Below are 16,648 nucleotides of genomic sequence, written 5' to 3'. Positions count from 1 at the left end.
GTGTATGTTGTTCTGTATCGTAAGATCAAAGTGAGTACTTTCAGAACATATACTTGAATATGATGTCAACTCATTTTAAAATGATGTTAAAGTCATTTAGAAAAAAAAAGTCCAAGTTGCCTAATATGGAACTGTTTTGTTCACAGCAGAAAACGAGATGGCTGGTAATTCTAACGCAAAGAAACGGAAAACTTATGCTGAAAATGACATGGAAAATGCACTCAAAATGTGTGAGAAGAATAATGGTGGTTTTACAATAGCTGCTAGAACTTTCAACGTGCCTAAAACCACTCTGTATAGATTACATGTGCTAGGCTTGTGCGGGCGTCGACCAGAAGCAAAATGGCTTTCTGTGTGAATTTTGTTGATTATAATATAATCACTTGTTATTTCCTTAATAAACCTTTTTTCTGAGTATTCCAATGAACTTTATTACGAGCTGAGTAATACTCAAAATAAAGATCGAGTTCCATATTTGGGTCCGCTCCTCTATTTTTTCCATTTGGAAAACGCATGCGTCTATTCATGCGGACAATTAATCGTTTCAATGAAAATTTGTTCGTATAGCTAGACGTAATTATTAGGCTGCTCTGTCGGCAGCGGCGTAGTGAGGGCAGATAGCGCCCCCGGTAAACTATGAAAATAGCACCCCAAAAATACCACTTTAACACATTCGCTGCCAAGGACGAGTATACTCATCTTGCTTGAAATATATTATAACATGCAGGCTTTTGAATTAGCATTTTTTTTTGTGGCCACAAACATAAATATAAATATGTAAAAATACTACATTTATTTTTTTTATAATATGATAATATATGTTCTCTTATCAAGGTCATAGCGATTCTTTCTCGATCACCTGAATTGAGTCGGCCTTGGCTTATTTCAGAACGCAAATAATTTTTCATCAATCCAAGCTTGCTGAAACTGCGTTCGCACGATATTTATTGAAGTAAATTTAAAAATGTTAAAAAAAATGTTAAATTTACTCCAATAAATATAATTATAAATTGAATTGTTAATCATAAAGCGGAAGCGTCAGTATAATTCGTAACGCCGTCTCGATGCTACGATAAACCGCTTCGAGAGAGTACCTGAGAAAAATGTTCAAGTTGCCTAACGGCGTCGAAGAGTTCAGGTCAGGGAAAAGGTCCTTCATCTGCGTCTTCAATACTTCCACCTCGGGTACAAATTCCTCTGTTGCAACATCTGAAGGTTACTTCCGCCCGAAATTTGACACAAGCTGCTTCAGTTGATCCATGCTCATAGATGGTAGTCAGTCTCTCGTTATAAATGAAAAATCTATATCCGCTATAGCAGGGATGTCCAAACTATTCACCACAACCTGCGCTTTTTTTTTCAAAAGCAGACGGTGGACTCCCAATACAATATGCTTTTTAGGTGATCGTTAATAAGTAGTATTTGATTGTAAAATGTGGTTTTAGGTAGCGAGAATAATGTTTTTTTTTCTCAAAAACTAAATAGTAAGTTATAATGAAAATATGCTCTTCTGTTATTAATGTGTTCATTTTTACCGCGAACAATTCTATTATAAACAAATTTTATCCTTAATGTTTGTTTTGTATCTGATAAAGCGCTGGAAACATTAAGTTGTATATTTTCGATATGTTTTTCATATTTTTGTTCGAATGGACTAAAATTTATTTGCAAACAGGCTGCCAAATAGTAATCTGTCAAAGGAGAGCGATGCTTTGTTTCAATTGCATTCATAGTCTACTATCTAATAAGTATATCCAATGAGTACAGTAAATATATTTTTGAAATTGAACTACTTTAGAAATCAAGAGCTCCATCTCTCTTGATTTTAAAAATATATCGCTAATAAAATTGAAGATTTCATTTTCAGTTATAGCTTTTTAATTTCATTGATATTTGTTCTATGTTGATTCCATCATTACATTCAATGATAATGATGGAATATATGATATGATATGATATGAATTACATTATAAATTATATTATTTTTGAAATATCTTTAAATCTTCTTTCGAACTCATTTTGTGACAAAGAAATTTAATCTGCATAACGATCGTATTCATGTGTTTTAATCTACTGATTTAATCGCAATATTTTCGAATTGCTTTAAATCTCGTCTCCTAAATCGTGCTTCTAAGAGTGTTTCCAGTTTTTTTCTATGATGTTTCAAATTCAATTAATTTTGCTTCGCTATGATGACACGATGAAAAACAAGATCATGCTCCCACTTATAATCATTTATTGGGGATATGATTTTTTGGCAGATTTCATTCATTCTTTTTAAAAAAAAGTCACAGGAGGGTTGTGTCCGGGACACGACCGCATAGTTGACGTAGGATTCCGTTAGGCTATCTGTTGATGTTGGATATGTTTGAATAATTACATCGTTAAACGCTTTGAAAATGATTTGATGGCCTCCTGAAAAGGGCCGTTTTGTTTGGTTGTTGGGTATTGGTTGTTCACTCCATCAGTGTTTACCGAGTGATGATGACAGAAGGATGGTAAACAGTCGTTGAATGGTGCGTATCAGAAAAAAGATACCGAAGTGGAACGAGATATGATGAAAACCTTCCTCTGTGATCCTAGACAAGATGCCTCCTGTGTTATGTATGGATGAAATAAAGAAAAAAAAACTCACCAATGTAATATGAGGGGCTTAGAATGCAAGGGGTGTAAGTGACTTGATCGATTTGTCTTCATCAACTTTTTCTTTAGTTAATAACTCAACTGCAAAAACGTCCCAATTTAAGATTGCTATAGAATCCGATAGATGAGGTTCTGACCTATCTTCCACATTGGCAAATACAGCTGGGAATGTATTTGCAGCTAAGTTATGACAAAAAGAGAGAGTCGATGTAGAGAAATCGATCAAATCACTTACACCCCTTTCATTCTAAGCCCCTCATATAAGATAATTACCAATACCGAACACAATTATCAATTTTTCTCATCAGTAAAAATATGTTACTTTAATATAGAGAAAACATATTTGAAATGGAAAAGGTAATTTTCTTTTATAATTTTTACTTTCTGAGTGTTTATTCAACCCAATGCAAATTTCAATTGGACTAATAACACCTAATACTATAAGTAGAGCAATCACTTTTCTAATATTTCTTAAAAAAAGAGAAAATGAACACAACAAAACAGACAGCTTAAACGACCCGTTCTCGAGCGGGAACACACCTTGGTGTGCTTATTTATAAAAATTGAAATAAATCGTTTCATATATCAAGTCATTTTTAACACAACTGAAACCATATACAATTTAACACTTATACTTGGATTAAATTTTTCACAATACACGGTCGGTGATTGATATGAAATTTCACGAAGCAACCAACATTAAAGTTCCAAATTTGAATTTTATTTGTTAGAATTAATCGAATCACTCACCTAACTTGCAATATAAAAATGCCCCCGATTTCCATATATTTGCAATGTCGATTTCCCCCAGGCAGCTTGGTTTAGATGTCTCTATTAGGGAATACATTTCGGTAGGAACAAAAGTTTCCCCTACTTTCATGTATTTTCAATGCCGGTTTCCCCCAGGTAGCTTGGTTTTAATGTCTCAGTTAGGGAACACATTTCGGTAGGAACAAAAATTCCCCTTACTTTCATGTATTTGCAATGCCAATTTCCTCCAGGTAGCTTGGTTTTGATGTCTCTGTTAGGGACTCGCCGCATGTGTCCTCAATTTCGACCAATCAGAAGTGGATATTTCCGTTAGGTTAGGGGTTGAGATTTTTCAATTGTTCAATAGTTAGTTTCATGACATATATTATTTTCTTCAATATAAAAAAATGTTATGGAGCTCCGAAATCGATTGAAGCAAAAATTTCATCAATCCATCATGAAAAGACTGAGCAACAAGCGTTTTAAATTGGACAATTTTCACGATGTGCTCGATTTTCGATTTTCAATTTGTACCCCAATATGTTCCCGAAAGACGTAATCCTACGTCAAAAAACTTGGCACCTCGGGGTGTAATAAAAATTCTCCGAAGGAGCTCCATCAGTCATAATCGATACCAATTTTTGTATTGGAAATCATGTTTTAGTGATGAAGAACTTGAACGAGAACGAGTTTGTCCTTTCATTGATAAAAATTTGTTAAAAATACTTCTTTATTAGACAAATCCTGCAAACACATCCCTATGGATACACATAACTATGCGGTATCAGTTGATTCGTCGAGTTGTAATTAGGTCTTTTTTAAATATTTTTATGAGCTTTTAAACGCCGACTTTCATGAACAATATCTCATTTTTATCGAAGAAGGCCACCATTTTGACGTTTTTCGGATTTTCAAAAACCCCTATGTAACGCATAGCATGGAAGGGCGCCCAGGCGTTTAAAGAGTATTGGTGTAATGGTGTGTGATGCTTTATGTAAAGCTTTTTCAAAATCAAGAGAAATTATTGGTTTTATGTACGGACAGAAGTAACTACTCATGATAGATGTTGTTGAAGTCAATTGAAATCAAAGTCAACATACGAAAACACGTTTTTGTCACTATAGTAGTTTGCGAGCAGCAGTGGTTTGAATGGAACGTGGTTTGTAGTGCGCGCCGGAAATCGTGTGTAACGAAAAACACGAACAACAACACACCTGCCCATAATGCGCTTTGGGTGAAGCAATTTTTAGCCGATAAGGGCATTCAATTGCTCGAACATGCCCCGTACTCGCCAGATCTAGCCCCATGAGACTTTTTTCTATTTCCCAAGATCAAATCCGTGTTGAAGGTACCCGATTTCAGTCCGTAGAAGAGGCGAAGGAAAAAGCGACGCGGCTTTTGAACGCCATCACAAAAGAAGAGTTTCAGCACTGCTTCGAACAATGGAAAAACACGTATGGAAAGGTGTGAGAGGAGCCAAGGGGAGTATATTGAAGGGGAGCATATCGTTGTATCGTAATTTTTAAAATATAACTCTTTTTCGTAACCAGTCTCGTTATTTTATAGCCATACCTCGTACAATTTTACACTTACACTTGTGCTAATTTTTTCACAATACACGATCGGTCATTGATATGAAATTTCACGAAGCAACCAACATTAAAGTTCCAAATTCAAATTTTATTTGCTAGAAATAATCGTACCACTCACTTTAGTTGCAATATGAAAATACCCCCGACATGCATATTTTTGCAATGCTGATTTCCGCCGGGCACCTCGGTTTTGATGTTTCTATTAAGGAACACATTTCGGTGGGAACAAAAGCTCCCTTATTTTGATGTATTTGCAATGGCGATTTCTCCGTATCGTCAATTTCGATCAATCAGAACGGGGTATTTCCGTTTGGGGATTTTGGATTATTTGATAGTTAGTTTCATATAATATATTATTTTATTCATTGTGATAAATTGTTATGGAGTGCTCAGATCGATTGATACAAATATCTCGTAAATTCATCAGGAAATAACCGACCAATAATTGTAAGTGCATGAACAGCCGCTTGTGTCGTCAATTTCGACCAATCAGAAGCGGGTATTTCCGTTAGGATAGGGGTTGAGATTTTTCAATTGTTCGAAAGTTAGTCGCATGACATATATTATTTTATTCAATGTAAAAAAAATTTTTATGGAGTGCCGAAATCGATTGACGCAAAAATCTCATCAATCCATCATGAAATGGCTGAGCAATAAGCGTTTGAAATTGAACAATTTTCACGAGGTGCTCGATTTTCTATTTTCAATTTGTACCCCAATATGTTCCCGAAAGACGTAATCCTACGTCAGAAGTTATCCGATCGAAAATCTATCATTAAGCCTGTCATCTTCTCCAGAGGCTCTTCTTATAATTATAACCATCACATGAAGAATTTGGAGATATTAACAAAAAAAACAACTAAAAGATGTTTCAATATGGAGTTTCAAAAAATATCGATGTGTTTTATTGAACTTGGGTTAAATATTCAACATAGATGTTCGCAAAATAAATTGAACAGCTGAATTTGTAGTAAACCATTCAGACTGTAGAAGTATTGTTAATATTGATAACGCGCGATAAAATGGGCTGTTTATTTATGTAACTGATTATTATAAAAATAAGAAAATTAAACTGACTGATTATTAACCCATTTTAGGCCAAGCGTTCGAAAAATCGAACAGCAACATTGATAATTTTTCATGTCTTTGAAAAGCTACCATATGGTAATGTTTTTGTATCAAAAGATAGCTTTATATATTAGCTACCACTTACTATCAAGTTCACTCAGTTTTGTATAACTTTATTGGGCAATAAATTCGATTTAAAGCAAGTATGTTTGGAACGTGTTTTTAATTTCAACTCAAAAACCCAATAAAATACAAAATTATGTGAACTTTTCTAATGTATTACTTTTATAAAAGAACATACATTGCAATATGGGGCAAAAATCGTTCGATTGAGCCTCATACAGGAAAATAACAACCGGGAAAATTGAGTGTTCGAAAAATCGAACGTTAGCCATAACGAACATTTTTTTCTGATGAATTAATACCAACACATCGAACCTCTACAGCGCGTGTTGGTTCATTTACTTTGGAAGACGGAAGTTTTTTCATTTGTTTTTGCATTCTCATTTGTGAATGTTTGCAAATATCAATTAATTCAGTAAATATTATTGAAAATCTGTATGATTTTTTGTCCGTAATAACCTTAGGTAATGGTGGCCCGTAGAATTTCGTGTGTAGAGGAGCTGGAGGAAATGATCAGTACGTATAACGAGGATTTTAATGAGATTGCTGGTGTGAATATTCTTTCGCCGGACCAAATAACAACCACCCAATCCTCGATTCCATTGTTTTTTCGCATCATTTTGGTACTTTGCAGGTATTGGAAAATATTTTTTTCGGGAAATGGATACTTAGAAAGAAATAATTATTAAGCATAGACATTTGTCCACGGCCAACAATAAAAACAACGGCATATGTCTGCCAGTAATAAGTTGAAATTACGTTAAAAAAGAAATGTCACATCTCATCTTAGGTGGATTAACTTAGGTTTATACTTAGAGACCTCTATCCTCCTGTGCTTTGAATACCGTATATTTTCTAATTGAACTGATTTTCAGTTCGCGGTATGTTTGTGCTTGCAAAAAAAAAGTGCGGGTTTCGGCCAATGTTCGATTTCTCGAACAGTCATTTCCCAGAAAATGGAAAATGGGAAAAAAATAATTCTTGAACATTGGGGTTTCTTAACCATCAATAATCCAAATTACACCAATGGCTTTCGTCAAAACAATAATTTTTGCAGCTTGGTCGTTAATGGGTTAAAAGTCTGAATTTTTTTACTTGCACCAACGGTATAAGTAAATGTTGAGTACGTTGAATGAACAAAGAAAAACAATAATATATTATCAATATATTTTACTACTGATCTGATAATGAAACATCTACTTGAAGATTCAAATGCAAAAATTTAAGTAATCTATCTATCTATCTATCTATATATATCAAAATGGAGTGATGTCTGTCTGTCTGTCTGATTCTTATAGACTCGGAAACTACTGAACCGATCGACATGAAAATTGGTATGTAGGGGTTTTTGGGGCCGGGAAAGGTTTTCGTGATATTTTGAGACCCCTCCCCCCTCTCTAAGGGGGGGCTGCCATACAAATGAAACACAAATTTCTGCATTACTCGGAAATTAACCAAGCAAACGAAACCAAAGTTGGCATGTGAAAATTTTAGGGTGCAATAAATGTTTCTATGATGGTTAGACAGTCCTTCCCCCACTCAAAGGGGGGGGCTGCCATACAAATGAAACACAAATTTCTGCATTACTCGAGAATTAATCAAGCAAATGTAACCAAATTTGGCATGTGGAGGTTTTAGGATGCAATAAATGTTTCTATGGTGTTAAGATAATCCTTCCCCCTCTCTTAGAGGGGGCTGCCGTACAAATGAAACACAAATTTTTGCATTACTCGGAAATTAACCAAGCAAACGAAACCAAAGTTGGCATGTGAAAGTTTTAGGGTGCAATAAATGTTTCTATGATGGTTAGACAGTCCTTCCCCCACTCAAAGGGGGGGCTGCCATACAAATGAAACACAAATTTCTGCATTACTCGAGAATTAGTCAAGCAAATGAAACCAAATTTGGCATGTGGAGGTTTTAGGATGCAATAAATGTTTCTATGGTGTTAAGATAATCCTTCCCCCTCTCTTAGAGGGGGCTGCCGTACAAATGAAACACAAATTTTTGCATTACCCGAGAATTAATCAAGCAAATTAAACCAAATTAGGCATATGGAAACTTTAGGGTGCAATGAATGTTTTTATGGTGGTTAGATACCCCTCCCCCTCTCTTAGGGGTGGCTGCCATACAAATAAAACACAAATTTCTGCATTACTCGAGAATTAATCAAGTAAATGGGCGGGACGAAGTTTGCCGGGTTAGCTAGTTACGACATAAAAATCAAAATTGCTTCTATTCGTTCATCGCAGTGCAGTGAACCGAGAATAGTAGCTATATGAGCAGCGTTTCAGTAGTTGCTTATATTCATCTATTAGGAAATGCTAAGTGATAAGACAGTATCATGAAGGGCGTGTTTGAACCCTACAAAGAATGTGATTCAAATGTAAATTTATCTTGCAGCACATAATACAGGTAATTGTTGATTTTCGAACGATGTATGAAAGCTGTATAGAACTACGTCTGTTATGCGGACACACAGTGATTTTTGACGTAGGATTACGTCTTTCGGGAACATATTGGGGTACAAATTGAAATTCGAAAATCGGGCACATCGTGAAAATTTCAAACGCTTATTGCTCAGTCATTTTATGATGGATTGATGGAATCTTTGCGTCAATCGATTTCGGCACTCCATAACATTTTTTTTATATTGAAGAAAATAATATATACATTGAAACTAATTATCGAACAATTGAAAAATCTCGACTCCTATCCTAACGGAAATACCCACCTCTGATTGGTCGAAATTAACGACACATGCGGCGGGTCCCTAAACAGAGACATCAAAACCAAGCTACCTGGGGGGAATCGGCATTGTTAATACATGAAAGTAGGGGGAACTTTTGTTCCCACCGAAAAGTGTTCCCTAACAGAGACACCAAAATCAAGGTGCCCGGGGAAAATCGGCATTGCAAATATATGCAAGTCGGGGGCAATTTTATATTGCAAGTAAGGTGAGTGATACGATTAATTCTAGCAAATAAAATTTAATTTTGGAACTTTAATGTTGGTTGCTTCGTAAAATTTCATATCAATGATCGATCGTGTTTTGTGAAAACTTTAGCACAAGTGTAAGTGCAAAATTGTATATGGTAGCAGTTGTGTCTTGAAATGACTTGAAATATGAAACGATTTATTTCAATTTTCATAAACAAAAACCAAGGTGGGGCCAAGGTAAGCTGTCTGTTTTGTTGTGTTAATTTTCACCCAAGGAAAGTTTGAACGGTGAAAAAAATTGGAAAAGTGAAGAAATTTTAGAAAAAGTAATTTATAATATGCTCTACACATAGTATTAGGTTTTGTTAGTCCAATTAAAATTCGCATTGGGTTGAATAAACACTCAGAAAATTAAAATTATAGAAGAAAATTACTTTTTCCATTTCAAATATGGTTTCTCTATATTAAAGTGACATGTTTTTACTGATGAGAAAAATTGATAATTGTGTCGGGTATTGGTAATTATCTTATATTTCATTGGTGAGTTTTTTTTTCTTTATTTCATCCATACATAAGACTGGAGACATCTCGTCTAGGATAACAGAGGGCGATTTTCATCATATCTCGTTCCACTTCGGTATCTTTCATCCGATACGCACCATCCAACGACTGTTTAACATCCTTCTCGGTAATCCATCATCACTCGGTAAAGACTGGTGGAGTGAACAACATGACCCAATAACCAAACAAAACAAAGCCTTTTTCAGGACCACCAAATCATTATCAAAGAGTTTAACGATGGAATTCTTCAAACATATACAAAATCAACAGATAGCCTAACGGAATCCTACGTCAACTATGCGGTCGTGTCTCGGACACAACCCTCCTGTGACTTTTTTGAAAACGTTTTTTTCAAAATTGCACAAATGTTTTCGAACAAAAAATATTTGTTTGCAATATTTGTACATAATTTTTTGTCGTTATTGTACAGCAATCATCCAAAGGAAGGCAGCTTTGACTAACAGAAGAAGCATTGTGCAAGTTAGCATTCTACTATTTGGAATCAAAGTGTTTACAAATCTTATTATCTCATGATTGACGATATTTTAAATTGGTATTTTTCAAGGCTAGAGGCAAATGAATTTGAAAGTTTGAAGCCTCTATAGCGTACTGCGAGTTATTTTCAGTTTATTTGCATTAGTTTTTTTTCCAAAACCCTAAAAAAAATACTTTCCACACTGCTCACTGGTCCAAGCGGCCAAGCGACCAAGCGACTGACATATACAAATCACGCCGTTGTGGAAAAGTTAATAGTTCGAAGTGATCAGAGAACATATTGCAGCAGAACCTATGATCGACAGCTACGTAGGAATGTAATGAGAACAGTTATGTCATGTTAACCATATTCAAAACGGTGCGCGTTAATTCGGGTTCAACGTTGAGGTGTAACAAATGGGGCACATCCTCTAACACATTTCTGTTGATTTATACTTAATTTTACAACACCAACATAATAACATGGTTCAACCATGGATCCACCTCGCTCCGACGAGGACACGGATGACAAGCTGTCACAAATGCCGCCATAAACCGGATTCCCGTTTGATCTTCTCTTGCGCCAGCGCGATGTTGTACAAGCAGCATGCAGACTCGCATCTCGCATGTTTTTCACTTTTCGCGTGTGGGATGCGTTATTCGCTGGTGCTGTTGCAACACATCGTCTTTGATGAAATGGGAAGTTATTTAAGCGATTAATTTGTTTCGGCGTTTTTTTGTATCCCTTGCCTTTCAGTGCGAGTGACTGATTCCACTTGTTTTCTCATTCGAAATGATTTATTTATCTTGCTTTTCTTCGGATTCCCGTCTAAACGATGAGTGTTTATCAGTTTGAGAAAATACACACATTGATGAATTTTGCATCGAAAATAAAAAGAGCGACGTAATGGTTTTCAACTTTTTGTTATTATTTTGTTTTGTTTACAACATTTTCGTCTACATTTCATTTGCACACAATCAATAAATGAAAAAGATCAATCACACAAATAGCTTATTCCGAAAAAATGACATCTAAAATTCCGCAACCCGTTCCAGAAATGTTCGCGAGAAAGCATACACATGAGACCGATCGGGGAGTGCCTGTCCAAAGCATTCCATCAGTTCCGGATATTTGTACACCGTTTGTCGATAGTCGTCGAAAGAGATTGCCCCATCTCGATCGACATCCATCCGCCGCAGGATAATGTCGATCATATCTTTGATGGTTTCTTCGATTTCCTCTTCGTGATGTTTTATGAAGCAATCCTTCAGCAGAACCATCATGTGCTCCCGTCGGATCATTTTCTCGCCGACGATATCGTACACTTTGTAGCAATGCTTGATCTTCTCCTCGAGAGTTCCCCTCAGAAACAGCGATAACGTCTGAACCCAGGTCTCCATGGTGACGTGCGTGGTGGCACCCTTATCCAGCGCTGTGTATATCCGACCCACGATTACGCTGTCCGAAATACCAAACACCATATCGAACACCATCCCGAACTGGACCCTGGATATGTACTGCTGATTGGTTTCATCGTCCTTGAGTAGCTTGTAGTAGATCAACAGACACACTTCAACCTCCTTGGTTGTGAAATGGGTTTTCTTAGCCAGCCGACGCACCAAACGGCTGACCCTGTTTAGGAAGCGGACCTGCTCGGTAGGATCCAACGTGAGCTCGAGTGACATAGCGACGAACAAGGCTGGGGTGGGATTTGGAGCGTGTAGATCCAAATATGAAGTTTAGACGTAGCTGCAATCGGGAGCCAATGGGTTGCTTTGATTCAACAATACATACCGTTCTGAATCATACTTCGGACACTTAAGGCATATGATGCAGAAAACAGGTCTAAACTTTATGCATAGGTATCATTTGGTTGATATTTTTAATAAATTTGTTCAATATGCTTTTTATCTTTCTACTTTGGTACCTATTTGATTGAAAACATAAAAAAATCATTGAATAAAATGCTTTTCAAATGAAGCGAATGAAAATCAAACTTCGGACACTAAATCGGACAGATTGAATTCAAATTTCGGACATTTTATTTCGTAATTTTTTGGACGAAAATTACATTACACTTGATTATATGTTATAGTAAACTGCGAAACACTTACCAAGCAATCACAGTAAACTGTTAACGATGTTGAGAACTGATGAAACACGGGAGAAATTTAAATATTTATGAACGGGTAAATCTACGTGCTCACGCTGAGGAAACGTCAAACACATACGATATTGAGTAGTGTTGTAAGATTTCTGCCGATTATGTTATAATTCAAATGTAGTTCTCATGTGAAATGATGGTGAAACCAAGGGATTACTCTAAAGAAGCAATTGTGATATTAATTTGATAGTTATATCATCAGTGCTTTAAGCAATTCAAGATATTAGAACAAAGTGTCCGAAATATGATTCAGAACGGTACTACTTTGGTGAAGGGAATTGGCCGCAATTTTAGATTGTCAATTAACACTAAACCTAAAGATGTTTCATGTATACCTATTCATACCACGATAGTTAGTGAATAATGACTCAATTTATATAGTTTTGTTGAGAAACGTGGTATACCATATTTCTCCTGTATATTTCGACATTACAAGATAATAATTATTAGCAAAATAATGAAAATACAATTTTTGACACTAAAAATAACACTGTAGCTTGGAATGGTTACTGTTAGCTCGCTTGGATAGTCAACAATAGAATTAATTCTAATATTCATTCACAAATACAACAAAACATATAAAACAATAGCAAAAATGTGTTATGCAATGGTTTTGTATCACAATCACACATACAAATATTTCTGATACCATATGAATGTTTGCACGGGTCAAGTGACCCGTTGCGGTAGTTAGGGCAGATTACATATATTTTTCAGAAAAAAAAATTACAAGAAAGAGTGAACACTGGAAAATACATTAATTGTATGTTTTAAGAAAAGTAGTGTATTCAAATTATGTTGCGACAATGTAGGGGAGAGTGGGACAAAACGCACCATTTAAGCAAATCAGTCATTTACCGCACTTCTTGTAATTGATTCATGCTGTTTAACATCTAGAATACTTCTTCCGTCACTGCCAATTATATCCCTGATGTAATTTGATATAACATACTCGAATTTGCAAGGAATTTTTAATATTTCCGTCGACAGTTCAAAACATAGGGTTGGGTGAAATGCCATAATCCATGGACAGAACGCATCATAACAACTTGGTTAGACGTATCAAAACAAACGAGCACAGCGCACACAGTGGGCTTGCAGGATGCCCGAAATTTCAATATGTTTTTTTATCGATAAGTTAATAAAAGTACTTCTATTTGTTATATTTCATAAAAAAAAACATATTCGATGCTAGACACAGCTTATTGAAAATTCATTACATGAATAAAATTTCATATAAATAGTGTAAAACCAATAAACTTGTTGCAATTTTATCACATTATGCAATCAATTAGACCCACTATGCAACTAATATCATCAAAGCGAAGAGAGAAAGTCAGAACCAAAGGGCTGACATCCCTATCCCAACCAACACAAATTAAGCGTAGGCTGCATATAAAGGGCTCAAGCGTACAAGTTTCTTTTGTTCTTCTCGTAATGTGATTGAAGTCAATTCAGTCGTGCTGTCAAATTCCTTTTGTTTGTTCCGTAATGTGAGTGCGGCTTGGAGTAATCACTATGCTTATGATTTTCTGTGCGAACCACAAAAAAAATGGTTACATGCTAGGGCATTGGTCAAAACGAACGTTTGTTTTTATAACCTATGTAACGAATATTTTTTTCCTGTGCATACTGCCCCAATTATTACTTTCACAATTGTTGGCAAAATTCTTGTGCAATATGACATGTTGGTGTGATTTTTAAGTGTGATCATAAAGTTCAATGATTCGTTGTGGAGGTAGAGTGTAAATATCCTGATTTTTAAACATTGACTAACCGCAAAAACTTACCAAGCAACCATGAATATTTACAGAAAAGGCAAATGCATTAGTTTTTCTCAATTTGTATCTTATTTTATTATGATGGGCATGTTTGTGCACTGTGAATATGTGGAAGAGATTACTGCGAACTGAAGTGAGTAAAGTAATATATCATTTTACATGACGAATCTAAAGATTTTTCACAATAGATGGCTTGGACCATTTTACCTCACCGGTGCGTTTTGTACAGTTCTCCCCTAATTTGCAAGAAAATTTTGGCTAAAAGTTTAAAATGGGTCATTTGACCCCTCATGGTAGGTTTAGTGTTAATACCAAACAATTCAAAACCATTGAGGTTAGGTTGATCAATATTTCCGGTGTTCCTTGGTTACTAGGTGTTTTTTTTATATTTTTTTTCTACAGATTCAGGTTTTAAGGAACTAAATTTTCAATTAAATATTTATTACTATACTAGCTGAACCGTCAAACTTCGTCATGCCTAAAATTGATTTTCGATATGTATACATTCGAACATTCACATTTCCTCTTCCTAAGCACGATCTTTAGTTCAACCCAGAACCATTCATTAGTTGATCTTTTTATTGACCGTTTTACAATTTTCTCTTTATATATATTTTTGATACTTCTAACGAAACTTTTCATTTTAATATAAAATTAAGTCCCCCCTATTGTTTTCCTACAGCTTTTGGTTACTATTGACCATTGATTTGTAATTACATTATTACCGAAAAAACATCTACAATGTCAATCAAGTCAATCCATTTTAAGACTGGCTATGTGTACTTGGCCCACTCTGACTGAACAGATGATGATATCATGTTATTTATTCAGTACGCAGTCGACGTGAATTTTAAGCTGTAGGATTTCCTCCACTAAACCTACACAACCAAAAAAACAAACCGGTCTTATGACACACTGACTTAATTATGACTGACTGACTTAATAGAGTAGTGCGGGGCAAAAGTACGCATTGGCCATTTTGAAGCACACGAGTCGAGTCGTTTGATACACGGATAATACGTTTGATACGTTGTTTGATAATGGCTCACACATATAAACAAGATACATTTTATGAAAGTGGCAAAAAGTTATGAGATAAAAAGAGTTTTGCGATGTTTTGCTCAAATTTTTTCAGTTTTGGAGATGACGATTAACTTACCTAAAACAACTGGAAGTTCGAAACTACACTGTCCATGAAACCTTCATTCTATAGTAGATGATAGTGCGTATTCGTTTTTGTGAAAAATGTCATAGCTTTTTTTAGAAATTCGATTAGTTCAAAAACTGCTTGGGGGGCAAAGGTGCGCAGTGACTGTGGGGTGTCACACCACTGCGAATCATTAGAATGGATTACCTCACGTATACTCATTATGGGTGACTTCAACATGCGTTCTATATGTTGGTTCCAAGGTACTTCGGGCTATCTCTATCCCAACCTTGCTCGCTCATTGATGAATCCCGTTCAAAAACGGCTGTTGGATGACTACAGCAACGTATGGCTCGTCCAACTCAACTCGGTTCACAACTCTAACGGTCGCCTTCTCGATCTCTGCTTCGTCAGTCGAGAACTCTCTAATGACATAACTCTATAGAGTGCCCCTGCCCCGCTAGTAAGGGAATGCCAGCATCATCCGCCTCTCAAGTTGTTCATTAACGAATGTGTTCCGTATGAATTTACCTCAACAGCGGAAATAACTTGTTTTAAATTTAAGAAAACAGAATGAAACATTTTCTGTCCTCTGTCAACTGGAATGACTTGCTACGCGACCTGTCCGTTGAAGCATCGGTTGATATTTTCACTTCCGTCCTTCTACGCATTTGACCAATTCACTCCCAAGCTAGTTAGTAGAGAGACCACTATATCCTCCCTGCTCAAATGCCACTCTCAAACGTCTGAAGTCGATTAAAAGATCAGCCCTCAAAAAAAACTGTCGCGAAATCAAAATGCCTATGGACGGTCATATTACATCGCTTGTAACAACAGATACAAACGGCTCAATAAAAAGCTGTTCACTTCATATTTGTACGGAATGTTCTGTTATTATTTTTAAGGGACTTTAACCCGAAGGTCATTCGTCCCGTTTGTACGGAATACAACGGAACCTTACACTCAATCCTCGGAAATTTTGGTCTTATATCGACGAACAACGGAAGGAGGTAGGTCTTCCTGTGTCCATAAGTCTGGGCAGAAAGGAAGCTGCTTCTCTCTCATCGATTGGTGACTTCTTCAGGGAACAATTTTCAGCTGTGTTCACAAATGAAATCCTTGATCCACAACAGGTGTCTGAAGCGGAAGCCAACGAACCACTTCGCCCAGCCATCGGCCCACATCCACAGATATCGTTTAACAATATTAAATCCAGTTGCGCTCGTTTGAAATGTTCTACAAACCCAGGTCTAGATGGTATAACATATATATTGTTTTAAAAAGGTGTAGCTGTGCAATTTCCCAACCTTTGGCAACTATTTTCAATCTCTGTCGACAGGAACATTCCAGAGTATGTGGAAGAAATCTTTCGTTTTCCCAGTGTTTAAAAAAGGTGATAAACGT

At 36.0% G+C, this 16,648-nt stretch overlaps 2 protein-coding genes across 13 annotated transcripts in view; one reads left to right on the top strand and one right to left on the bottom strand.

Moving 5' to 3' along the window:
* LOC129770678 (collagen alpha-1(XVIII) chain) overlaps positions 1–16,648 on the top strand; it is a 742,307-nt gene that overhangs the window by 228,971 nt on the left and 496,688 nt on the right. The gene's annotated exons all lie outside the window — the stretch shown is intronic.
* Positions 11,130–11,867, bottom strand: LOC129770680 (calaxin-like). The gene has a single exon (XM_055773653.1). It carries the CDS (start codon positions 11,835–11,837, stop codon positions 11,184–11,186), a length of 654 nt encoding a protein of 217 aa, XP_055629628.1. The 5' UTR covers positions 11,838–11,867; the 3' UTR covers positions 11,130–11,183.

The sequence above is a fragment of the Toxorhynchites rutilus genome, chromosome 2, assembly GCF_029784135.1.
Source record: "Toxorhynchites rutilus septentrionalis strain SRP chromosome 2, ASM2978413v1, whole genome shotgun sequence".
Lineage (NCBI taxonomy): Eukaryota > Metazoa > Arthropoda > Insecta > Diptera > Culicidae > Toxorhynchites > Toxorhynchites rutilus.
The sequence above is the reverse complement of the archived record's forward strand: the minus strand, read 5'-3'. Positions and strand labels throughout refer to the sequence as shown.